Genomic DNA, 25,018 nt, shown 5'->3' with positions numbered 1-25,018 from the left:
TATTCATTCATTTTTATGGTTTACTAAATCTGGAAGGAGCCGCCTATCGTATAGCCGTGGTCAATCTCCCGGTTGCCCTTTCGCAAAGCAAATCTCAAGCTCAACATATAGTAGAGAGCGAACCGCAAATTACGGTAAATAACCTCTGTTCGTTCCACTGAATTTGTTTGCGCAGTTATCATATCCCCGCCAACGTTCCGCACGCCGCATCAATCATCCCAAAAAATCCCGTTAGTCCTCCAAGGTAAGTACTTCAGAGCCAATGCCCACAATCCACCGCCGCTTTTTGAGCAGCATGGAACGGCATAGTCAAGTTGTGCGGGACCTTCTCTTACTACTAGATACTGTCCCGTCTTAGGTAACTTTGAGCTCAGCAGTAACTATGAAGACGAAAAAAAAAATACATTCGCCATAAAATAAGTTCCATTTGTAGTACTGTAGCATCGTCCCGAAGGAGAGAGATCCTGCCACCTCGGCCTGGATTGGTCGCTTGTCAAGGGCAAGCGGGGCGGCACAGATGGTAGTTCTGATTTCGTCCGATCATTTCCCCATACAGGTAACTATCTCCAAGGTAGTGTAGTCTTTACCTACCTAACTTATTCTCCATGTGCTATGCTTCCTTAGTGCCTTTGTCTTATGTATTGTAAAAAAGGCCAACGCAATGTTGTTCGCGCGGCGAGGAGCTCTGGAACAATGGCGGACTATATTGTCGTGTTCAATTGGATATGATCAAGGTACGTAACGTCGACGTAAGGTCCGGAACGAAAACTCAAAAGAAGTATTAGATCAATAACTGGAGCGGTTGGTCGATAGGTTGAAAATCTGCCCAGTTCTACACCTCAACGGAAGAGGCTCGGTTATACCCGACTCGCTGAACAAAATAGTTATTCACTTTAGAGCTAGTTGGTTTGTTATGATGCTCGAAGTGTAACGTAAATAGTAGGCTTATTAATTTCAGGATACTACAGATAGGAACTTGTTGTGCCCTTACTTCAATTCCAACGATGTGGTTCTGTGCCGAGCTTTCGTTCGAAATGATAAACTATAATTTGCCATTCCTTCATCTGCCGAGCGTCAAGCTATTGATACAAGAATGAAACGGCACTCGAGACATGGAACCTTCTGTCGTTCACGGCTAGAGGTAGGGACTGAAAGCTGAATGCATCCTCAAGGCGAAAGGAAAGATCCCAACGTTTGACGTTGAAATTTTTTTTTTATCTAATATGCGATGGAGGTTTGTTCGTCAAGACAAGGCCACCTCTACTTGAAGGTACCTCTTTGTACACACGGTGCGAAACAACATATGGGCCGCGCCAAAAGGACTTTGGTAAGGCTGTGGCTGTAATAGTTTGTATCACATAAGAACCACGCGCTGTACCACAACATCTACCAGGCAAACAGGGATGTACTGCTTCTAGGTGTACAAGAATAGTATGGATTTGAACCTGGCTTAGTAGGCTTACTGTCCAGGTGAGTAAAAGCCTTTCGGACCTTTCCATTTTGTAGTGGGTATGTATACCGATGTTGAAATAGAACTGGTTCGCCTGGGCTAGATCCTGCAAGAAACGCTTGAATAAGACGATCTGGGCGAGTATAGATCGGTATAGTATCCGAGGGTGAGGAAACCTGGGTTCGCTTAAAGTAATGTAGGAGGGGTTATGGCTGGCACATCTGACCAGAGTACGAGACGAAGACACAGCCGTGTAGCTGTGTTTCCAAACTGGTTCATAATCTTTCCGATAACCCCACCTCCCGGCGGTCCGGTTGATTCTATAATGTGACGAGATTATACCAACCGGGCTCTGTAACAAACTGAACTTGTGCTTCGGCCAAACACATTCCATGAAACTAACGTTCTTAATCTTTAGCAGAACCAACAGTAAGAGCCGTCTCTAGCTCCGCAGGGCACCAGTTTTCCAATTTTTGGCAGCCGTAAGCGTGACCGGCCAAGATTACATACGCCTGAACACGTTGTCCTTTCGGGTCGTCCCGTGATAAACGACGCCGCAAAGGGGAGCATTCAGGGACGGCGGCACCTTGGAGCCGGGAGGTGCTCATCGTGTGATTGGACCGTAGCAGAGTTATGCCACGAGCTGTAAAGGCCAAATGGACAAAACATTCAACTGAACTATAGACGGTAGTATATGGCTCCCTTGAAGACGAATAAGTGCCGAAAGGGACGTACAAGATAGGAAACAACTGATGACAGCGAGCACCCTTGGTCCGGGGTTAATACCTCTTGATAATAAATTTCGTATTTCTGCGAGGAATTTGGATCTCTGATGGCCCCTGGTCTGTTATGTTGCATGCATTGGGTACCTAATGCAGAGAATTGCAGGATTTTTCTGGAATCCAACCGAATACGAAAAGTGCAGCTGTAAAACTGCACCTTAGACATACAGCCCCCGAACACAACCCAAAGGGGTACGTACCTGTAAGGCAATAAGACTGGCGTAGCAGCACTGTAGAGAAGTTATGGACGTTGATACCGAGTCAATGACGATGGCAAAGAACAAGATACAATGGACGCGGCACATACATAGATACCTACCTACCGGGTAGGTCCTTAGCGTGCCTGATTCCGTGTAATCTGTGGCTCGTCCCCCATGGCTGGTGAACAGGATCGAGGGCACCAGTGGATGCGGTGACATAGATGACTGATTTGGACGTAACGTTCCCATCTCGTGCAACGGTTCAAGTTGGTCTCTTGCTGACTGCAGTTAACATGGAATGACTGACCTTGTTGGTCTTGTACTTGGGCTGTTTGATGCTGTGCGACTTGAAAGGCCTTTGCGATCTGGGGTAAGAGGTATGAACGGGGAGGGGCAATGGATCTGCTCTACGATTAACAGGAGAACATGATGCGAATCACTGTCCGCATTACCTATGTTGGGATGGAAAGAAAGAGGAAGAGAGTTGTTAGTCATAACCGGAAGAAACTGGAAGGAATTTTCCTGCAACAGACTGTGGAAGTGAAGGCGCGATGGATGATGGTATGTAGTCGACGGTGGGGTAGCTTCCATGAGGCCCGGGGAGGGGGTGGGGTTTTGTTGGAGAAGCTGGAGATGCCAAGCCGGATGCTAAAAATAAAAGCACCATAAGCGCTGGCCAAGACCGGCGTGAATACCAAGAGGGAACTAGCAAACCACTCGTGCAAAGCATCTGATAGTGTTTTGCAGTTGCTCTACACTACTTACCAGTCGGCACCAACTCGTGGTCTATGTGCGCAGACGGGGCGAGCAAGCCCTTGTTCTCTAGGTCGGTCGGTATTGCACTGTACGGACATTGGGTTGCGAATGAATTGAGTGATGGGACGTCGCGTGCTTCCATCCACATCTTTCCAATCTTGGAATACCTCTACACCTGATCTCCAAGCTAGAGAGGTATCTTCCACCACTTTTGACCGACTTCAACCGTGCAAAAAAATTGTTAACCTCACCGCAACACCTCGATTTGACCAGCTCCAATGCAACACAAAGCGCAGCACCGCCGAACTGCTTCATCACCCCATGCACCTCGCTCGTTTCAAAAGACAAATTCGGAAATCTCCTCCAATCGAGGCAGCTCAATGCTGTCTTGCTTGGATGATGCCCCGCGTTTGACGGGATCACCGGGCATGGCCATCATGAAGGCACCTAGACGGATGATCTGGCTATGGCTGTAACTCCAGCGAAACCTTGCCTTTATTCCTCACAACATTGCTTTGTAGTAGCATCTAAGCATGATTTCCAGCATCGAGCATGCATCGCGGGCCCGCATCAAGTCCCGGTCCCTGCTAGCATGACTGGCTGCCTGATGGGCCTGTGGCTTGCACCGTCTTTCAACACCATCGCACTGCCACCTGCCCAGGAACACAAAGCATGGCGATATGGTTGACCCAGTTTGCATCGACACAAGATCCTGGTCAGTATCCATGGCAGATAGCATGATGTATGCACATCGCAACCGCCGCCACGCATTGTTTGTACCTTACACACCTCCACTGCACACAAACTTCAGACCGCAATGCCGGCACATCGGGACCATCATTACATCCCAGGTCCTTTGCGGGTTACTTTGTGTAGCTGGCGTGCCTGCGCCTGATCACCAAACTCACCGCGGATATTAGGCGCGCCAGCCGACGACCCAGAACTTACTGCCTGTTCGGCACCTCTCATTTGAGGCCCATGAAAGCGAATGAAAAACTGTGGTCTACGCGCGCTGGACAGCTCGTCACAACTCGCTCTCTGCTTCACCTGCCGAAGAGCATCACTGAGAGAAATATACTACGATATCATGGGTACATTGCCCTCGGCAGCTGCTAGTGAATGTTGCCCGAGGCCGCAGTCCATTCATCAGCTGTCAACACCCTACACAAGCGCCCCTTTCATTATCCTCCACCAGCACAGCTCTAGCTCAGCCGTTATCAGATGGATCCTGACTATATACGCTCGCTTGTTTGCCTTGCATGCGAGGCTAATGGAGCTGATGGCCTGTAGTGGAAAGGCTGATTAACCTTGCTCCCACTCTGTACGCCTACCCAGCCTGGGTTTCAGGTCTTGCTCATGCAGCCAATTCGATTTTGTTTCAGAGGACTGTTCCCGTGTTTGGCCCCCGCTTCTCCAACGACTGTCGGCCCGCAGGCCTCAGCTTCAGCCGTTCAAGTGTCCGGCAGCTTCCGGGTTAGACGCCCGAAGCCTCCTTCGTTGAGCCTCATGGGCCCTAGCAAGGGCTTGATGATGTGTCTTGAAGACATGCCCAAGGTTTCATTTGCCTGCTGCCGTTCACATGGCCAAGTGCAACAAGGTACCACCTCTATTCATCTCGACCAGATCTCATGATAAATGGATGCTGCAACCCAGTAAGAGGCGAGCACGTAGCGTATACTCGTCACGTCAACGGCACCTTCCATCATCTATCGTCTACTTTGAAGTTCTGCACTTGGGCAGTTGAGCTTGGCTCCCGAGCCGTGACCCAAGCAAACTTGCATAGAGAATTCCTCGAAATAGGATTTCTGACCTGGCGCTGTGCAGTGGGAACGGCCACGCCAATGAACATCGACGATGGCGTTCCCCCCTTGTCAGCGTCCACCACCCGCTACAAGTATGTCATTCTTCACCAGCGGAATATGACGATACCTAGTCGCGTCTAGACGAAAGAACACAGGTTCAAAAACAAGATGTTGAATCCGGAACCCGAGCACAGCCAGTCGAGGCAATAACATGCACTGCACCATTTTCCATCGGTCAGTCTTTGGCCTCTTCGAGATATTCGACGTTGGATAAAAGAAAAGTAGAACTATCCCAACCTTGTAGTTACCCCTGGCCCACAGCGGACCGAGCCTCTTGCACCTCATACTATGTACCTTTACACTATGTATGTACTTGGTGTGGGCACTGTACTCCACTTCTGTATGTACACCTCTGCCGGTATTCACTACCTACCTTACCTAGTGTACTCTGTTAGCGCGGTATCGCCACTTAGTGTACAATTTCACCGCGCTAACAAAGCAGTGTAAATGCCTGCACAGGTATACTATGCAGTACACTACACATACTGCGGTACCACATCCTCGACGACTCAAGAGCCGACAGATGCGGGACAAGCGCCGCCTCACGAGCATGCTTGACAAGTTGTGTGGAAGGGCATGTTGAGACGCCGACTTGGCTCTATCACGACACCTAGTTCGACTCTTTTTTCAAAGTCCGCGTTCGGTGTATCCTTGAAGATGTCCGACTTCAGACCTTGTCATACCGGTACATAGCGCAGATTATGGGTCGAAAAGCGCCATTAGTCGACGGTCACACAGCGCATCGAGTTGCCCCCATTTTAAATGCTTGTGTTACGATTTGGCCGAGCTTGCAGGTGGGTAGAGGTAGGAAGAGCTGCGCCTCCAGCTCTCGTTGTCAGAGTATCTCTAGCGGGCAGGGGACGTCCCCAGTGAGCCAAGGCGAAGAGAAAGCTACCTCTACCAACTGGCTCAAGTGAAGATACTATGTATGGTACACGGTAGGAATGTCCAACCTTCGCGTGCCAAGCAGCGTACCTACGCACACGTGAACGCCCAAACGAACATGCAAGCTACCCTATGTATGTGACGGCGCACGATGGCATCGGGTTTGCAAAGCTGATGCGTCGCAGCAGACACACCACTTGCGCGCTTGTCTGATCGCGACTATCACTTTGACTTGGTGGGCTTCAAACCACTTGATTGGTGCCGCCATGGCGTCTAACGCATGTGTGCTTGCCATCGCGGCAAACATTATGTTGTTGGGTTTAGCAGCCCATGACTTTCAGGAGGTATCTTGAGATATTTTCTGAAAAGTAGGTAGTGTAGGTACTTACAGTCAGTAGTCCTCCCGTCGCCCAAACTCCTCCGTCTACTTAGGTACCCGATATCTCCCCTGTCTGTCCTTGGACCCTTACCACCCCTGCACACATTCACATCCCCAGCTGACAGGGACTGACCCCTGGTCGCAGTAACAGCCTCTCTCAAACGGGTGCGCACCCAGCCTCTGCAAGGTAGCCCTAGGCTAAGACGGTACCAATGGATGATTTTCCCTTGCATCCCATCATTTTCGTTGCTACCACACACACACTCTCTCTAGCCTTCACGTATGTCTCTTACTCACGCAGCTCTCTGTTGCTACTCTGCCGCAGCACGCAACGACAAGTCTAACCAAGTCTACCTTACCTACACAGTACGGTGCAAAGGCCCTCTCGATATGGCAGTGCCTCCAGCGTGCCGCGAGCCCGTACCTAGTACGCAACCTTTCGACATGTCTCCACTCGGATCGCCCAACGACGCGGCCTTTCTCTACTACTACTCGGAGGAAGGCTGAGGGCTTGTCTCCTGCCTTTGCTCACATACTACTACCCATCAACCGAAGTCTCCCCTTCGCGCGTGCTGCAGCCGCGCTTGTACGTACTACGTACTGCCCTGCCAGATCTGGCTTGACGTTCCCTCTGTTCCCTCTTTGACTGCTACCTCTGCTCTCGCGGATATTCAAACCGGGCTGTGTATTACTAACTTGGTATCTGACTTCCAAATTTGAGATTGCCGCCCACAATGGCTAGCCTCAAGTTCATAATGGATGTCAACGACGACCACACCGAGTCTCACCACATCAATAAAAAGGACGTCGCCTCGGACCATCCAGTCAACATGGGCCATCCCCATAGACCACCTCTCCATACCCAACTACCATCACTACCACCGACAACGTTACCACCTATTACGCTCCCGAGATATGACAGTAACCCCGGACCATCTATCCAACCTCGAGATATCAGCCTAGCTGTTGCCTCTTCTCAGACCAAGAGCCCGGACATTAGCTGGGGATCCAAAGGCGTCAACCCTGTTGTATCTTCGATTCCACTAGCTGTTCATATCAGGTCCACGATGCGCCGTCGTAGCACAGCGAGCAATGACTCGGCGGATCATACTACGGGGTTTGGATCTGCGTCAACATCATCAACGGGCGGCAACTACCCCCAGTCGCACACGCCATTGAGGCCAATGCGTTCACAGTCCCACACTTCCGAGCTTCCCATGAGGCTCACGCCCATCACGGGCCGAGTGAGCAGAGCAAAGAAAGGCATACCGGTGCATGTTTGCGACATCTGCAGGCCATCAAAGGCAAGAAGACTTCATGTGTCCTGTAAGTATTGCTATTTCTGCTAACACTATCGAACAGACCTTTACGAGGGCAGAGCATCTGAGACGTCATCAACTTGGTCATGGGCCCCCAGAGTACTCTTGCCCATATCCCAATTGTGACAAGGCGTTCCATCGGTCGGACCTGCTGGTTCGGCATCAGCAGAGACAGTAAGTACCGATCTGGGAACTGGTGCGCAGCCATGTTTGTACTAATCATGATGTTGCTCGCAGTGAGCAAGAAGGCGATAAAGTGCTTCAAACTGTATCAGGTGACCACAAGCATGACAATCCTGGTCCACCCTCTCCACCGATTGGATTTGTACCGTCGCGGTCAGGCCAAAGGCCATCTGGCAGGCTATCACCAGGCTCTTCCGATCCTTGCGGAAGAGTACTACGACATGATACAGTATCAGGAATGCAGCCAGAGCCAGATTATGTCGGAGCCCAAGATCCATATCACTACCCCCCTGGGCCTCAATACAACCCGGTTGCATCGTCCCCAGACATCAATTGGCCGCCTCAACCGCCTGGGATACAGCCGCTACAATCGAGAATGGAAACACCCATTCCGGACGTACCTACGTCAGAGTCTTGGCGTCATTCTCCTTCGACGACGACCACCTCAAGCATCTCAACAACTCCAGTATCTGGTACGGAGATATGGACAGGTTCAGTGATGACTCCCTTTCCGAACCTTCCCCAATCATACCCATCGAGTTCCGACACTGGAGATCAAATCCAACAGGAAAATATGTTCGCCCGTCACTTGGCAAACTCGCCGTCTTACAATTCTGGCTCACAGCCGCGGACCTACAATCATCTTATCGTGCCTCCTAGAGCAGGTGGAGCGAGCTCCCCGCAAGGCTCTTACCACCAGCACCAGCGTGGTAGCTCGTTTTCGTCTGTTCGTAGTTCAACTCCGCCTCTGAACACGCCTTCTCACACACAAACTTTAGTGTTGCCTGCCACTGCTCTCCCATCTCAGTTGGACACCCGGATCCAGAAAGAGGCGTTATTGGACTCCTCGTATGGTATGCAGGGTGCTCCATTCCCTTTGGAGGACATCGGCATGTTTGACGCTATGAGAGCTGGGCTTGAGGGTAGTGCCGATCCCAGCTACAGCAGCGACGATGTTGGTTATGAAAACGGAAACTTGGTTACACTGGGTTTGCCGATAAGTAATGGGTGCGAGTTCACCGGGGCCACTCTTCCTAAATCACTAATGAATCCTCTCTACGGCGCTATTCCGCGGTATCTTGCGGTATACTGGGAGAAAGTTCACCCCCTGCTCCCAATAGTCCATCGAGCTTCCTTCGAAAACGCGCCTGAAGAGGTGCTGCGGTATGCCATGGCTGCGATGGCGACCCAGTTTCTCGATGACGAAGAAGATCGTGTCAAGGGCAGCCGATTGCATGATTTGGCTTGGAGGGAGGTAAAGAAAGTGAGTCGGCCACTCTCAATCCCTTCAAGGAGGACCAAGCATGGTCTTCGCAGCATAAAGTTTTGTTCACTGACGGTTAGAGTCAATATAGACACTACAGTGGAATATCCAAGTCATGCAGGCAATTTTTCTATGCGAATACTTCGCCCGGCTACGCGGACAAAATGCCGTTATACGACCCTCGAGGTTGTTTGAGGATCTCTACAAGAGGGTGAGTGCTTCACAGTTCCTTACTGTGTCGTCTTTCTCAACTCCCGAAAGCATTCAAGGTTCATGGGCCATTGATCCCAGTGCCTGGTCCCCTGGTTCGTTATCTGTTACTTCGGACTGCTCTTCTATCTCCATGGCAGCCACCTCAAACACGATGTCCTCCATTGCACTGCGACACCTCAGTGCTTTGGACCCTGCCCACATCGGCAATTTTCCATTGTCTTATTCATCTTCAACTTCCTCTCCTCTCGGCATTGTTTCTCCGTCTTTCACGTCTTATAATGATAATTTCAATAACTTCTCTTCTCCTCTCACGCCTGCCCAGCCGTCTCGGCGGAGAAGGTTTGGGTCGTCTCAATTCACATCAAATCATCACTCTTTGGGCTTTTCTCTTCCTTCTCAGCCACAGCCTGAGGTCAGCGAACAGACGTACTTACAGGGTGCTTTCAACCCACAGGTTTTGTATCATCACCCAACTATGATCGACTATTCTGCCTCCCCTTCAGATCAACAATTATCGATTCAGGCCTCCTGGAAGAACTGGGTTGATGTAGAGGCACATCGCCGTCTCCTGGCAGCATGCTTTTTCCTCGATGGACACGTCGCTATCTATCAGCAGCAGCCGCAACTAGGCCAGTCCTCAGTGGCCTCAAAACTGACACACCCACCTATCCCTCTTATGGGCTCGAGCTTGAGGCTTTGGGAGGCTACTTCAGCAGCTCCCTGGGCGAAGATCCTTGCGGAAGACCCTTCGGCTGGCATCCCAGTTTTTGCACCCTCGCCAGGAACCATTACCCCCGATTTCGTTTCAAGGCAGATCAGCATCGATCGGATGATCATTCTTGTAGCTGAATATCTGCGAATCCCATGCAGGCAGGGCTTGACCGCACCATCTGCCTCGGCCCAAAAGTCCTCAGTGAGCGAAGTCGATCCCCAGTTGCATTACATGAATAGCCAGTTCAGTCCTCTTCAGCAGGGATCACCTTGCTTTCAGCCCGACTTCTTGCAACCCCCAGATTCAAGAACTCGCGGTTCATTTGACATTGAGGCACGTCTTGGAAGCCTTTTCCCCGGTTGTCCTATCGCCAGTACCTACCTCGCATTGCATCATACCCCGCTTCGTGATCTGCTTGCTGTCAGCGGCGAATCGTGGTTGTTCACCAAGAAAGTCTTGCCAGCCGCAGCATTTGGCATTCACCAAAGGTGCCTGAAAGCCTGGGCAGAGAATTATCACTATCGTCAAGGCGGTGATGCGAACGTACCTACTGATATGGCCAATCTTAGTGTGGTCAAGGCAATCAAGTATGCCGCCCGCTCTATTGTACAGTTCCTGAGTCCCGTTTCTCCTGGGGTCTCCCGGTATGCGCCAGTCAAGGGTGCGGCAACAGAAGACCGATCGTCATTCTGGGGAAAGGACATATCCGATTACTGGGCTCTGTACGTCTGTGCCTTGATATTCTGGGCTTTCGGCCACAGAGCCCGGTCGATCCCTACCATTAGCTCTACGATCGCTGCTGCCACAGACGTTCAACAGCAGCAGCAGCAGCAGCAGCATTCGGCCAAGCGTCAGCGAACGGGCGATATTAAGGCTAGTCTTACCTCGAGGCACGGAAGCTCGGCGGCAGCCGATCAGCGCGCTATGAGTTGGCTGCGCATGCTGGGTGCGGACAACGTCACAGAGGAAGATATCATCCGGGCACGGAGCCGTTCTGAGTCGATGAGCGTTGTCTCCCTGGTGCGTCGTCGACTGGAAGTCGACTGTATTGGGGGCAAGAACATGCTTTATGTGGAAGCTGTCGCGGTCCTCAGGAGGCTAGAGGAGGACGGGGAGAGAAACGATAAGCCTTGGTTTTAATCCTAATGACTCGTATTTTCTGTTTTATACAGGAAAGGATAGTCTCAGCATTTACGCGTATTCAAGAAGATCATGATGAAAAAAATGTCTGGGGTAATTGGGGAGGGTTGGTGTGATGTGGTGAGTTAGAGCTAACAATGGGTCATGTTCTTGGGAACGGTGGCAGGTGCTGAGTTTGGTCGTGCTTGTCTCTTTTCTTTAAGGCTTTGGTACAATCCCTCATTTCTGGACGGAAAAGGCAGGGAGGAGGGGAAAAGATTCTTTCATTTGCGACGGGCGGTAAAGCTGTTTGGCGTGGCGATATACTGTACGACTTTATACGACTTTCACGGGGCACGACACGCGACCTTGTTATACTTTTCTGGATGACCTACCTACGCACTCCTTTTACAACGTCATGCGCTTCCATTTCTTTTCAACCTGTTTGAGTATGGCGACTTTTTCTTCGTTTGCTCTTCACAGTCATGCAATTCTCCGTTTGCTGTTTCCAATTATTCAGTCTCTTCATTCCGCTGGTCATTATTGCTATGGCCGCACGCTCAGCGACAACTTGACGTCACATTTGCATCGTCAATCACTTTCCCTTCTCTTCTTCGACAAAAATAACAAAGCCAAAGGATCTCAGCACAATCATCATCACTTGTTTCGTGGACGGATAAATGACCGAAGATGGATGCTCCCAGACAAACACGTAACGTCTGTAAAAATGTTGTCCGAGCTTTTCTATATCATACCTATTGTATTGTTATTAGTCCAAGATAAGGATAATGTTCTCCCTTTGGTACAATTTCTCGGATCCACCTTCGCTATACTCCTACTTACACGGATCATGACATTTATTCTTTCCTTCAATATATTGTTATGTTTTCTTAAAGCCTTCACCGTGTTGTGGTCTTCGCTGTACATATTTTTGCTTCGTGCACAACTCGTTTCGTTTTCCCTTTTCTCCTCGAGAGCACTAACCCCGCATGGAACAGAGTCATGGGCATCGAGTAGGAAAGCAAAGAAACTGCTTATTGAAAATTATGAAGAACTTAACAAGAGCGATCAAGAGACAGAATAGATACATATGCGGATGGCGCACGACGAATGAGACAGAGATGAGAGAGATTGAGGATGTCCTGGTATTTCCGAACGGACAAGAAGGGCCTTCAGGATATACCGCTCAAAGAGAGGTCGCGAAAAGGCGTTAGGGCCGAGTATTGATCAGCACAGGATGGCGCAACGCGGTGAATTCAACGTGGCCTCCTATTTCATGTATGGAACCTAACAAAAACAAAACATGATATCATATACGCACGACGATGCCCCCATCTTTTTCTGGCTCGCCCCTTTCTTCTTTTTGAATCCGTACACCGTGGCGCCGCCATTCCATGTGTGTTGTTAAAAGACAAGAACAGAGACTACCGGCGTACACGTACTCCAAAACCGGTTCTACCGCACCCTTGAGTTGATCGTGAATGCATTATATACCCAAACCGCAACACCAAACTCATGTACCCAGGCAAAGGACAAATATATCTAGAGCGAAACCGACAAAAAATGGTTGCAAGGCGAAACAACCAGCTTTCAACTAAACTCAAATCTTCTAGAACAGACCCTGGATCTCACCAGTCTCGGTATCCACGTCCACATTAAAGTAACCAGGAGCCGTAGGCAGACCAGGAATAGTCTGGATATCGGCAGCCAAAGCGTAGAGATACCCGGCGCCCGCGGCCATACGGACATCTCTGATGGGGACGGTGAAGCCGGTGGGGGCACCCTTAAGCTCGGGGTCGTGGCTGAGTGAATATTGGGTCTTGGCGATGCAGATGGGCAGGTTGCCGAATCCCTGGCGAGTATAGGTATCGACCTTCTTCTGGGCGAGCTCGCTGAACTCGACGCTGGCGGCACCGTACATCTCACAAGCGATCTTCTCGATACGCTCCTGGACGGTGTTGCCCTCAACCTCATATAGAAGCTTCTGAGTCTCAGGGGTAGACTTCTCGCTAGCAGAAATGACGGCCTGAGCGAGGTCAACAGCACCCTTACCACCCTCGGCCCAATGGTTGGCGAGCACGGCGTCCTCGGCACCGGCCCTGATGGCCTCCTCGCGAACAACGTCAATCTCGGCCTGGGTATCGGTCGAGAACTTGTTGATGGCAACGACGACAGGGACACCATACGAACGGGCATTCTGGATGTGCTTGGCGAGGTTGACGCAACCAGCGCGCAGAATCTCAACATTCTCCTCCTTGTACACAGGGTTGAGCGGCGCACCGGGCGAGATCGGGGGACCACCACCATGAACTTTGAGGGCACGGATAGTAGCGACAACAACAACAACGTCAGGCATGAGGCCAGAGGTGCGGCACTTGATGTTGAAGAAACGCTCGCCACCCATGGTGAAGTCGAAACCGGCTTCAGTAACGACAAAACCAGACTTGGTAGCGTAATCCTCATCGGGCTCCGTACCGGCAAGCTTGAGGGCCATCTTGTCGGCCAGGATCGAGCTGTTACCGATACTAATGTTGGCGAAAGGACCGGCGTGAACGAAGACTGGAGTGCCCTCCAAGGTCTGCATGAGGTTTGGCTTGATGGCATCCCTCATCAAAACAGTCAGGGCACCGCCAACACCAAGGTCGTCAGCAGTGACAGGGTCGCCGCTCTTGGAGCTGGCAACAACCATTCTGCCGAGACGCTCACGCATGTCAGCAAGACTAGTACTGAGGGCCAGAATAGCCATGCATTCACTGGCAACAGAAATGTCGAAGCCAGTGTCACGCTTGTGGCCCTTCTCGGTGGGAGCATTGCCGATAACGATACCGCGCAGATGACGGTCGTTTACATCCAGAACACGTCTCCAGGTAATGGTCTCGGGGTCAATATCGAGACGAGCAAAGCGGCTAATCTCCTCCTCGGTGAGATCATCGGGGTTCGTCTTCTCAATGCCAAGCTTCTTCAAGCGGCGGAACATGATGGGAGGGAACTCCCTCTTTCCGTTTTTGGCAGGGACTAGACGTTTGTAAAGAGGACCGTCCTTCTGGGTGTTCTCATGGAACATGCGGGTATCGATAGCGGCAGCGAGAAGGTTGTTGGCGGCGGTGATGGCATGGATATCACCAGTCAAGTGAAGGTTGAACTCATCCATGGGGATGACCTGACTGTAACCACCACCAGCAGCACCACCCTTGATGCCGAAAGTAGGACCCTGGCTGGGCTGGCGGACGTTGGCGAAAGTCAAACGACCAACGTGAGCACCAAGAGCCTGAGCCAGGCCCATAGTGGTGGTGGACTTGCCCTCACCGAGAGGAGTGGGGGTGATACCAGTGACAACGACATAGCGACCGTTACGGCGGTGCTCAAGGCGCTTGAGGATGCTGAGGTCAACCTTGGCCTTGTAAGCACCGTAGGGCTCGAGCTCGGAGGGCGCAAGACCGATCTCGGTGGCGATTTGGGTGATGGGCTTGGGAACCTGGGCCCTGGAAATATCGATATCGGAAGGAACGGGCTCCGCCAGCTTTAAAGGGAGAGGAATGGATCCCCTCTTCTTCTGGTTCTCGAAGTAGAAACTAGTGGCGTCAACAACGTTCTGCAAAAGCATAGCAACCGTCATGGGACCGACACCGCCGGGAACAGGAGTTATGGCGGAAGCGACCTGGGAGGCCGACTCGAACTCGACGTCACCAACCAGGCGGACGCCAGACTTCTTTGTATCGTCGGGAACGTAATTGGTACCGACATCAATGACAACGGCACCCTTCTTGAGCCACTCGCCCTTGACAAAGTTAGGCTGGCCAATGGCAGCAACAACAACGTCGGCCTCCTTGAGATACTGCTGGAGATCGGCGGTCTTGGAGTGGCAGACGGTGACGGTGGCGTCGGCGTTCTTGAGGAGGTAGCTGACAGGGCTGCCCACGATATCGCTACGACCGAGGACAACAGCGTTCTTTCCCTTGAGCTCAACACCAGCCTCGGCAAGAAGAGCCATGACACCCTTGGGGGTGCAGGGGATGAAATAAGGGTGGCCGCCGCGCTTGGCAAGCTCGCCGATGTTGAGGGTGCCGAAACCGTCGACATCCTTCTCGTCGGCAACGGCCGATGTGACAGCATACTCGGAAATGTGCTTGGGGAGGGGCAACTGGACGAGCATGCCATGGACGGTCGAGTCGTTGTTGAGCTGCACCACCTTGGCAACAAGCTCGGCCTCGGTGGCATTCTCGTCGAACTTGATCAGCTCGGCCTCGATACCGCACTGTAATTGATATCACATGTCAGTCCGAATCCTGCCTGCCAGTCGTCCGATGTAGGACAGGATATCCCCGAGCTTGTGCGTACCTCCTCAGCAGCCTTCAACTTCATGCGCACATAGGTAGCTGCATGGCAGACAGACGGTCAGTCAGCAAGGGACAATGCGTGGCACAGAAATGTTGCTGTGACGGCGGGGTAGATAAAGTGGTGGACGGTGCAGCAGTCTCAACGTACAGGAATCGGATCGATCACCAACTGCAGTCAACTGGTTAGCCACTGGGTTTCATCTGCAAAAGCACGCAGCACACACACAAGCGCACCTTGGATGATCTTGAGGCAGGGGCGGAAGCGCGGGTTGGTCTTCTTGGTCTCGTCGATGGTAGCGCGGAGACCGTCGCGGATGCGCTTGGCCAGCGCGGTGCCGTCGATCTTGGAGGCCATTGCTGCTTCAGGCTCCCTTGTTGCGGCTCTGGGAGAAGCTAAACTGGAATATGTCCTGATGGAGCTGCGCGGATGGCCAAAAGCAGCAGCGTATCGAGAGACAGGACCCTGAATGTGAGAGAAGCGGGAGGAGGAAGATGGTGCAAAGGGTAAAGTGTCAGGCAGAGGCAGAGTTGAAGATGAGGGGGAGAGCAGCGCATTAGCTCCAAAATCGCTAGCAGCTGCTGCCCCGGCGCATGACGGTGACACCAGAATCGACCCCGTAAGCCCCGTCACTGGAGATAGGCGCCAATAACGGGATTTCTTAGGGCGGCTGCAGGTGGATCGCGGGGCGGCGGAGAAGTCAGTGGTACCAGCTGCAGAGGCGACGAAAGCCGAGGTAGAGCTCCGAGAGTCGGATTCCGTGCCCCACGACAATGTCCATCTTTTGAGCACGTCTTGTCCCGTATGCTCGACTTGAATGCGCCGCCGTGTGTTCAGCGACCCGTGTGCGGACAGGGATGTGAGACAGCTTCCGGCTCGACGCGACTTCCTTGACGTGGAAGACACCCTCTGGATGAAGCTGGAGATGGCCATGCCTACACGACGCAGACTGGTACTGTAGAGCTAGAAGAAGGGTGCAGTGGTCTTTCTGCGTGCGTGCTGTAACAACATCACACTGAACAGCAGCGGACGCAGGCTCGGGGTAAGGGATATTCAGAAGCTCAAGACTTCCGCCCGGCCAAGCTCTCTCGACGCCCCCGGGCACCTCCACGACGGGGTGGGACCAGACGGATTCGGGACCCAGGGGTTTTCTGCGCCGCACAGAAGAGTCACAATGGGTTCCCGCCTAGGTAGACGACGGGGGATCGATGTCGAGGATCCAATGATCGCCGGTTTGCTGGCGGGAATAGAGGTTTCGTGATTTGTGATTTTTTTTTCTTTTTTTTTTCTTTCTTTCCCTTCTCGAGGAGTCACCGAAGGTGAGCGTCTCAAGACGTGCCGCAAATGACCAGTGTAAATGTGACAACAAAACGTGAAGCCAATGAGATAACCTAAATAGAATAGAGCCCAAACCCAAGCTTCTCAAAATAGTACGTATTCACCATGCATTCTTGCAAGAATCCTACCATGTCTCGTTAGAAAAGCCTCTATTTCCGTCTACAAATCTCCGAGAGTTGAAGAACTTTTCCTCCTCGATGCGACCCCCGGAAGAGGGCATTCATATAACTGCAATTGAAGTGGGTGTCTAGATGCTGCATCCATGACTCTACAAGTTCTCGGCTTGCTGCAGGTAGCAGCTCGGATCATGATGTGCTCGCACTGTCCTGTCTGTGTCGTTGTTCTAGATTGAAGTTGGTGTGGCTTGCGGCCGCGGCACAGGCTTGACGAATACAGCTGACTCTTAAACTCTGAGTCACAGACTGAGCCACAACTTCTTATCGGTGGCTGTCGACGGGCCGGCAGGCTGCGAGCGGCGGATCGAGGTGGCAGGCTGCATCGCAAGGTCCAGAGTCCGGTCCGAACTGAAACCAGCAGCTTCAATGGATGGCACACGGCTGGCTGGGACGAGGGACTGGAGAGGGGCAGCTTGGCATCTGCAGGGATAGGTGTTGGTTCGCCCCGCGGCCGTCAGAATCCGCCAGAGCCAGCCAGCCTATCGCGCACAATCTGCGGAAAAATTACTGGGAGTGGAAATCCACCCAAAGAAAGAACACCAAAGACCGATCCGACGACGACGACCGCATCTACAAAGACACTAATCCACCCACCTACCTCCCAAGTCGTGCAACCCCCCCCCGCGATATTTCTCGACGACGAATCCACTCAGTGTCTTCTAACGACCATAACACTTCCATACCGCCGTCCACGCCTCGTCATATTTAATAACCCACAATCAAGATGAGGCCCATTCTTCTTTCGGGCCACGAACGTGCCCTCACCCAGATCAAGTTCGTCTTCCCTCCGCATCATCATCGCATACCTTACCCGCCGACCCGACCCCTCTTGGTGTTCTGGCTTTGGCATGTCGGGCATATAGAGATGCAGCCTCTAACAGCAACCCTTTACCCCCAACAGGTACAACCGCGACGGTGATTTGCTCTTCTCAGTTTCCAAGGACCAGCAGATTTGCGTTTGGTTCGCGCACAACGGCGAGCGTCTCGGTACATACCACGGCCACCAGGGCGCCATCTGGACCATTGATGTCGACCCCACATCCACCATCCTCGCCTCTGGTTCTGCCGACAACACCATCCGCCTTTGGGAGATCAAGACCGGCAGACTTCTTAAGACATGGGACTTCCCTACCGCCGTCAAGCGCGTTGAGTTCAGTGAGGATGGCAGCAAGCTTCTGGGTGTGACGGAGAAGCGCATGGGTCATCTGGGTACCATCGTTGTCCTCGACATCAAGCTCGATGTTGACGCCGAGCAGAGCGATGAGAAGGCCATGACTATCGTTTGCGAGGACAGCAAGGCCACTGTTGCTGGCTGGAGTTATCTCAGCAAGTACATCATTGCCGGCCACGAAGACGGCTCCGTCTCCCAGTTCGACGGCAAGAACGGCGACCTCCTCTACAACATCCCCATCCACGAGCTCAACCAGCCCATCACCGATCTCCAGTGGTCGCACGACCGTACATACTTCATTACCGCCTCCAAGGACAAGACCTCCAAGGTATGTCACATGGCTCCACAACCCCCCCCCCCCCCCTTTTTTTTTTCTTTCTTTGGTCTTCTTCCCGGATCCTTAAAACCGAAATCAATGAACAGTCAATCGCATGCTAACACTCCTTGATTATTTTCACAGCTCATCACAGCTAAGGACCTGGAGGTCCTCAAGACCTACCCCGCCGACACCCCTCTTAACAGCGCTACCATCACTCGCAAGAAGGACTTCGTCATTCTCGGTGGTGGTCAGGCTGCCATGGATGTCACCACCACCTCCGCGCGTCAGGGTAAATTCGAGGCGCGTTTCTACCACAAGATCTTCGAGAGCGAAATTGGTCGTGTGCGCGGTCACTTCGGTCCCCTCAACACGGTTGCCGCCGACCCGACCGGCAAGAGCTACGCCAGCGGTGGTGAGGACGGTTACGTCCGTATCCATCACTTCGACAAGGGTTACTTTGACTTTATGTACGAGGTCGAGAGGGAGAGGCAAAACAAGCTCAACCAGCAACAACAGCAGACCATTTCTGCCTAAACGGATCCCTTCTATCGACATCGATCGAAACTTTCGGACTTTCAGCAAGCAGGATCCGAGGAGGGGCGGCAGAAAGGGGCGGAAAGGCGATTCGCGGGACGAAATATGGGTGTCGTGTTATTGAGTTCAGGATTCTCTCGACTTGTCGGAGGAAGGAAATGAGCAAACGGGTTATTTTACATCGCGCGTCCAGGGATCCAACAATTTGGGGGAAATGGGCATTTCACAAACGGCGTTTTTTTCAGGCAACCTAATCTGAGAATTTGGGCGATTCCACCCAATATTTGGTGAAAAAAAAAGTGAAAAGGAGCAAAAATTGGAGCGATGAGGTGGTGCGGTTCGATGTGAAGCAAACGAACGAACAAGTGAGTCGCGCGGAGAGCGGATATGTAATTTCCATCTTGTCACGAAAGGAACCTTTGGTCCCTATCGAAGCACAGAAGAGTCATTTGTCATAGTTGAATTCGGTCGTTCTTCTGCTTACTATCTTGCGCAACCTCGTTCATGTGATATCAGATTGGACGTTATAAGTAGAGGTCTTTCGCCAATTGCTTACTCACTCCCTTATGGTCAATAAGAATCCAACACAAGTGGAAACAATAATACAGGGGTAAAGGAAGTACAAGACTGCGCACATCATGCCCTATTCATCCATCAGAGAACGGATTTGACCAAAAGGATATCTTTTGTTCCTCAGGTAGGCAGAGAAATCCCTCGCTAAATGACGGCAGGTGAGATAACCATCACCGAGACCGCAACATGAATACGACACAACGGAAACGCCGCGAGCCAACTGCATTAACCCTCCCTGGACTCTTCTCAGTGGTGAACCGAGCCCCTTCACCCAATCTAACCCAGTCATATGAAACGCAACTACAGCTTCGAATACCAAGCCAAGTCAATACATGTGCCGTAGCTTGTATTTTTGGTCTGGACCACCATCAGGCGGTCTACTTCTTCTTTCCCTTGGGGGCAGCCTTGCCCTTTGTCGCCTTCGATTCCGTCGACGCCACGCTTGACGCGCGCGAAGGGGCAGCCGAGGTGGCTTTGCTACCGGACGCTGACTTGACGTTGTCTAGCGCTTTGTTCTGTTACGCGGGTAAATTCAAGTTAGTACGAACATCTCCAAAGTGAGAAAAGCAGGGGATGGTTTACCTTGACACCATTAGCCTTGGTCTTCTTCTTGGCAGGAGCCAGGCCCAAAACACTGTCTTCGTCATTGTCTTCATCATTCGCTTCACGCTTGAGCTTGCCATTGACCCCGTTCACCTTGGCCTTGGTGGTGTTGCTAGGCTCGTCCTCAAACTCTTTGACGATCGTCGTCAGCAGAGTGTTGCAGCGACGGCTGATCTCAATGGGAGTACGGCTAAGGAAGAACCAATCGAAGCGAAAAAGAGGGCTCTCGCGGATCTCATCCCGGATCTTCTCGTAGATGCCCTCGGAATCGACGCCATACTTGTCCAGCATCACCAGAAGGAATCTGTCCTCCTCCTCCGTATAGACCTTCTTGTTAGTCGTCGAGACAGTGTAGTTGATCTTCAGTTGCTGCAATGGCACACGGTACTGGCTCATCTTCTTGCGCAACATCTTGCGCTGGTGTTCAATCTTGCGCATACGTTCCTCACCATCCTCAATGACCTTGAGGTATTTGTTATAGTCCGCGATCTCGGTATACCGTTGCCAAAATACCTTGGCATAGGCCTTGATCTCTGCAGGAGTCTTGCTGTCAACTTCCTGCGCAATTCCTTCATAGTCGTTGCGGCCATAGCGACCAGAGCCGTTAATGAACTGCTGGAAGTCTCGCCTGTTCCAGTCACCAAAGCCTTGTTCTGCGAGCTTTTGCTTCTCAGCTTGCTCCTCTTCTGTCAAGGGTGTGGCGTTATCAATCTCTTGCTGATCCAGAGCTCTCTCGGCCTCGCGCTCTTCCACGGTCTCGTCATCGCCGTCAGGGAGGGGAACTTTGTAGCCGATCTCCTTGCGGTAGTATGCCGTCTCCCTGTCTTGCAATTCGCGGAGTCGAAGAGGATAGAACTGATAGTCGTGCACAGGTACCTGCTTGGGAGCACGCGGGGCCTTGGGCTTTGTGTCGGCCGTCCTTCCGCCGGTCTGCAGGGCCTGCTTATAGTACTTATCAATAGAGTAGATCTGCTCCTTGCGTTCACGCTTCGCCGGGTTGATCCAGTTGATGCCAATGTCCTTCTTGCGAGCCGCGAAATCCTCTCCGTTCCACTCGTACGCTGATTCTGAGGTGAACTTTTGCAAGTCGTCGAGACCGAGCTTTTCGTACTTGGCATTCAACTCCTTGGTTCGGTTCTCACCGGCCGCGAGGATAGCATCGATATCGTCATCACCCAACTCGGCGCCATTCTCGGGTAAGGCCCCGAAACCGCCCTTACTCTGGAAGACCTTCTCGGCACCATGCTGAATCATAGACAGCAGCTCATCTTTGTTAGCAGCAGCCTTTGCGGCAATCTGAGCACGGCCCTGCTGGATGACCAGCTGATCGAGGCGCAGTTTTTGGGCTGCACGTTCCAAAACCTTTTCTTCGATGGCGTTATCCGTGACGAAACGATAAACCACCACTTGCTTTGTCTGTCCGATACGATGAGCGCGGTCCATGGCCTGCAAATCGGCCTGCGGGTTCCAGTCGCTGTCGTAGAGGATAACAATGTCGGCAGAGGTAAGGTTAATGCCGAGACCACCGGCTCTTGTTGTCAACAAGAAGACAAACTTGTCCGAGTCGGGTTTGTTGTACTCATCAATAGCCGCAATACGATCTTCGTGGGCAGTGCCGCCATCAATACGGCAGTACTTGTATTGGCGGAAAACACAGTAATCCTCGAGAATGTCCAACAGGCGGCTCATCTGCGAGAATATGAGGACGCGACTGCCCTGCTTCTGCAGTCGTTTAAGCAGCTTATCAAGTACAAGCATCTTTCCCGCATTATAAACGAGATGCTCATCTGTGGTATAAGGAGGACCGGGCTCGGCTCCCTCAAAGAGGTAAGGATGATTGCAGCACTTACGAAGCTGCATAACAATGTTCAAGAGCCGTGTCTTGGACTCGCGCTTTCCACCAGCTCCATTAACGGCATCGATATCCTTTTCAAGGATCTTCTGGTACCATTTTACCTGCATTTCCGACATGCCGATGTAGACATTGACCTCCTTCTTGGGCAAAAGGCTCTTCTCAACATCGCTCTTGACACGGCGCAGCAAGAAAGGTCGTAGCACACGGTGCAACTGCTGTACAACTGTGTCTTGATCCCTATCTTGGCCAGAGAACCATTGGTCAAACGCCTCGGAATCTCCGAAAACATCTGGTAGCAGAAAGTTGAGCAGAGCCCAGAGCTCGTGTAGGTTGTTCTGCAGGGGAGTGCCTGTAATCAAGAGACGATTTCTTGAGTTGAACACTCTGATCACCTGGGCCAACGAAGACTCTTCATTCTTGATACGATGGGCCTCGTCAATGATGATGTACTCCCAGGCAAACTTCTTCAGGTGAGCCTTTTCTCTGAGAATCATCTCGTAACTGGTGATGCAAACGTCGAAGTTTTCGTCCACAAGGCGGTCTTGGATGAGCTGCTGACGTTCCTCCTTGGCACCCTGCAGCACCAGCACGTTCACCTCGGGTGTCCATTTGGCAAACTCGCGCTTCCAGTTATCCAGAGTCGATTTGGGAACAATGACCAAATGAGGACCGGGAGTATCCATGATATGCCGCAGATAACCCAAGAAGGAGATGGTTTGTAGTGTCTTCCCGAGACCCATTTCATCGGCCAGGATGCCCGAGATACCGTTTTCGTGGAGGGAGATTAGCCAGTTGAGGCCAGCAATCTGGTAGTCCCTCATGGTGCCCTGAATAAAGGCAGGCGATTCGCGGAACACAGTTTCGGCGGATCCTCCTACCTTCTCGTCCTTAAGCAACTCGGCGTCCTCCTCAGCTTCGGTCCGACGACGCCTGTCACTAGTAGCACCGCCTTGGCGACCAGCGCCCTTCTTTGACTTCGCATCCTCGGCATTTTGGCGATCAATTTCGGCCATGATTTCGCGGACCTTGGGGTTTGGGTTTGTCTCGATGAAGTGACGGAAAAGATCGGTCAGACCAAGGAGGTAGCGGAACCTTCGGAGCGAATCATCTTCCTGGAGCCGAGTTAGGATCGCGAATAAGAGCCCACCGGGCAGTTGCGGTGGGGGACCAAAATTCGAGACGTGAGAACAGTCTGAAATGTACAATAGTAGTAGTAGCTCACCTTGGACTCTCCTAGCCTATCATGTTTTTTGCCGAAGATACTCCGTCGTAGTTGGTTGGCCTCAGATCGCTTCCTACGCCCATCTACTGGCTCGCCTGCGACGCTGCTCTCGGTAGTATTTGGGTTGGTATCAGAGTCGGTGTAGTCTGGCGTCTCGTCAACCTCCTGTACGGCCGCGGTCGAACGTCAGTTTCAGTGCCGCGAAAAGCAAAATGTGGTGGCGCAAAAGCGCATTCATTGAAAGGGTGGGCCTCATACCATCTCTGATGCGGGAGCATTGGAAGTCTCTGGGGCGTCAGGCATTGACGCGTCGTCGTCGTTGACGGGCTGTCGTGAGCGTGGGGCCATGATGGTGGGGTTTCGTTTGGTTGCTGTCGTGTTGTTCGTTTTCTTCGGTTAAAGGTGAACCGGAGTCCAGACTGGAAGGCCCCTGGCTTAGACGGCCCAAAAACCACTTAAACGCGACTGGCACGCGCTTCAGTGAATGATGTCGGTTGCAGCGCAAGCCGGAAGAATGTCCTCGTTTCTGAACTGAGTTTGGTGTTGGCCAGCAACCTCGGGGTTGACTGGCAGGTTGACGAGAAAGAAGCGCGGTCTGGAGATGCTGTTTGTTGAAGGGTTGAGATGGCTGTGGGTGGGAATTTCTCGAGAGTCGAGGATCCCAAATGGGCGAAACCGCGTCTCATTCAGCCAATCACAGGACCCGGTGCAGACAACGGAGGGGATCAAGTCGAGTGCCGGGCAGCTGAGACGCAAGCATTTGGCGTCTGCCAGCCAGTACCCTGCCGGTCGGTTGGACGACACGGGTCCCTGTCTTGATCGCACGCTAGTAGACGCTATCGGGGGCACTCTGACGTACGGTGAGGTTCAGAAAGAAACCTCAATCAGGTTTATCTCAGCGCTCAGACCCACCTTGAGCTCCCGGGCGTGCACGGACCTGTAACGAATACCACAATCTCAGCATTTTATTGATAAATTGAATTTTCTTTCCAAACCGGGCAATATTTTGGCCCTCCGCTCAAAGAGGTCTAAGTGCATAACTCGATTGGAATCGCGTAGAGGTTAACCAACCTCCCAGAATATTAACCTCAATACTATAATTTTACAACAATACGTCGCATTACGAGGGTTTCTGGTTAATTCGGATCGCAAAAATCACAGCTTTCTAACGGTATCAATTTCATTATTATTACTATAGAGGAAGACTCCCAATACGAGGATGTATAATCTATTCGCAATCTTCTAGCCTATATATAATATCGTTGTAATTACTCCTAAGTACAACTATATTACCAATGTACCTCTTTAGCAGCTAGACCATTAGGAATTGAAGAATCATCTGCTCTCTCTTTTACTCTATTTAATATCTAAGTCCCGGATTATATATAAATAGAGCAAGACGTCGATAATAGAGTAGACCGCAATAATACGCTTGTAGAGGATGATGATTATAATATTATTAAAGAGATACTCGACTTCTAAGCTCGCCTCCGATTAAAGTATAGTAAGTATATAATAAAAGTAGTAATAAAGAAATAAATTATCGAACTAAAGTCGTTTAATATTAAGGTATTTATAGTAGAGTAATTTAAAGTTAGGTATAGAAGTACAAATTTTACTAGCTTTTTCGACGAAAATAATAATATAAAGGAAGCTTTTAATAATAGTAATTTTATTATTCAATATATTACTAATATACCTAATAATCTAAATTACCCTACTTTTATACTACATAAAGAAATATAGGCCCTACTTACTAAACTATCCT

General features: G+C 51.4%; 5 protein-coding genes across 6 annotated transcripts; 2 read left to right on the top strand and 3 right to left on the bottom strand.

Annotated features, from left to right (window-relative positions):
- Window positions 1-2,547: 2,547 nt before the first annotated feature.
- NCU03879 (hypothetical protein) lies at window positions 2,548-3,336 on the bottom strand (the record flags this gene model as incomplete). Its single annotated transcript, XM_951459.1, has 2 exons — window positions 2,548-2,681; window positions 3,198-3,336. The coding sequence occupies 2 exons, from the start codon at window positions 3,334-3,336 to the stop codon at window positions 2,548-2,550; spliced, it is 273 nt and encodes a 90-aa protein (XP_956552.1).
- Window positions 3,337-6,608: 3,272 nt separating this feature from the next.
- On the top strand, window positions 6,609-11,952 carry NCU03878 (hypothetical protein). Its single transcript, XM_951458.2, has 5 exons — window positions 6,609-7,618; window positions 7,677-7,807; window positions 7,871-9,080; window positions 9,172-9,291; window positions 9,748-11,952. Exons 1-5 carry the CDS (start codon window positions 7,049-7,051, stop codon window positions 11,143-11,145), a joined length of 3,429 nt encoding a protein of 1,142 aa, XP_956551.2. The 5' UTR covers window positions 6,609-7,048; the 3' UTR covers window positions 11,146-11,952.
- On the bottom strand, window positions 11,827-16,984 carry NCU03877. Of its 2 annotated transcripts, XM_011396576.1 has the most exons (4): window positions 15,696-16,984; window positions 15,610-15,630; window positions 15,463-15,500; window positions 11,827-15,379 (listed from the first exon to the last, which is right to left on the bottom strand). In XM_011396576.1, exons 1-4 carry the CDS (start codon window positions 16,390-16,392, stop codon window positions 12,734-12,736), a joined length of 3,402 nt encoding a protein of 1,133 aa, XP_011394878.1. In that variant the 5' UTR covers window positions 16,393-16,984; the 3' UTR covers window positions 11,827-12,733. The 2 variants fall into 2 exon arrangements, with proteins under 2 accessions (XP_011394878.1, XP_011394879.1); XM_011396577.1 differs by lacking the exon at window positions 15,610-15,630 and having other exon boundaries at window positions 12,100-15,379; window positions 15,696-15,975.
- Window positions 16,985-17,435: 451 nt separating this feature from the next.
- On the top strand, window positions 17,436-19,480 carry NCU03876 (eukaryotic translation initiation factor 3 subunit 2). Its single transcript, XM_951456.3, has 3 exons — window positions 17,436-17,747; window positions 17,875-18,472; window positions 18,605-19,480. The coding sequence occupies exons 1-3, from the start codon at window positions 17,698-17,700 to the stop codon at window positions 18,995-18,997; spliced, it is 1,041 nt and encodes a 346-aa protein (XP_956549.1). The 5' UTR covers window positions 17,436-17,697; the 3' UTR covers window positions 18,998-19,480.
- On the bottom strand, window positions 19,448-23,872 carry crf4-1 (chromatin remodelling factor 4-1). The gene is made up of 4 exons (XM_951455.3): window positions 23,509-23,872; window positions 23,251-23,415; window positions 20,153-23,140; window positions 19,448-20,085 (listed from the first exon to the last, which is right to left on the bottom strand). Exons 1-4 carry the CDS (start codon window positions 23,596-23,598, stop codon window positions 19,948-19,950), a joined length of 3,381 nt encoding a protein of 1,126 aa, XP_956548.2. The 5' UTR covers window positions 23,599-23,872; the 3' UTR covers window positions 19,448-19,947.
- Between the last annotated feature and the right edge of the window lie 1,146 nt (window positions 23,873-25,018).

The sequence above is a fragment of the Neurospora crassa genome, linkage group VI (assembly GCF_000182925.2).
Source record: "Neurospora crassa OR74A linkage group VI, whole genome shotgun sequence".
NCBI lineage: Eukaryota > Fungi > Ascomycota > Sordariomycetes > Sordariales > Sordariaceae > Neurospora > Neurospora crassa.
The sequence above is the reverse complement of the archived record's forward strand: the minus strand, read 5'-3'. Positions and strand labels throughout refer to the sequence as shown.

Excerpts from the sequence above, each read along its gene's own strand:
- NCU03878 (XM_951458.2), top strand. The coding sequence starts at position 7,049 with ATGGCTAGCCTCAAGTTCATAATGGATGTCAACGACGACCACACCGAG. Across the intron at positions 7,619-7,676 it reads ACATCTGCAGGCCATCAAAG|ACCTTTACGAGGGCAGAGCA; the intron begins GCAAGAAGACTT and ends ACTATCGAACAG. Across the intron at positions 9,081-9,171 it reads CTTGGAGGGAGGTAAAGAAA|ACACTACAGTGGAATATCCA; the intron begins GTGAGTCGGCCA and ends GAGTCAATATAG.
- NCU03877 (XM_011396576.1), bottom strand. The coding sequence starts at position 16,392 with ATGGCCATCTCCAGCTTCATCCAGAGGGTGTCTTCCACGTCAAGGAAG. Across the intron at positions 15,631-15,695 it reads CTGCCTCAAGATCATCCAAG|TTGGTGATCGATCCGATTCC; the intron begins GTGCGCTTGTGT and ends AGTTGACTGCAG. Across the intron at positions 15,380-15,462 it reads AGTTGAAGGCTGCTGAGGAG|TGCGGTATCGAGGCCGAGCT; the intron begins GTACGCACAAGC and ends TATCAATTACAG.
- NCU03876 (XM_951456.3), top strand. The coding sequence starts at position 17,698 with ATGAGGCCCATTCTTCTTTCGGGCCACGAACGTGCCCTCACCCAGATC. Across the intron at positions 17,748-17,874 it reads CGTGCCCTCACCCAGATCAA|GTACAACCGCGACGGTGATT; the intron begins GTTCGTCTTCCC and ends TACCCCCAACAG. Across the intron at positions 18,473-18,604 it reads CCAAGGACAAGACCTCCAAG|CTCATCACAGCTAAGGACCT; the intron begins GTATGTCACATG and ends TTATTTTCACAG.
- crf4-1 (XM_951455.3), bottom strand. The coding sequence starts at position 23,598 with ATGGCCCCACGCTCACGACAGCCCGTCAACGACGACGACGCGTCAATG. Across the intron at positions 23,416-23,508 it reads ATGCTCCCGCATCAGAGATG|GAGGTTGACGAGACGCCAGA; the intron begins GTATGAGGCCCA and ends GCGGCCGTACAG. Across the intron at positions 20,086-20,152 it reads CCAAGGCTAATGGTGTCAAG|AACAAAGCGCTAGACAACGT; the intron begins GTAAACCATCCC and ends CCCGCGTAACAG.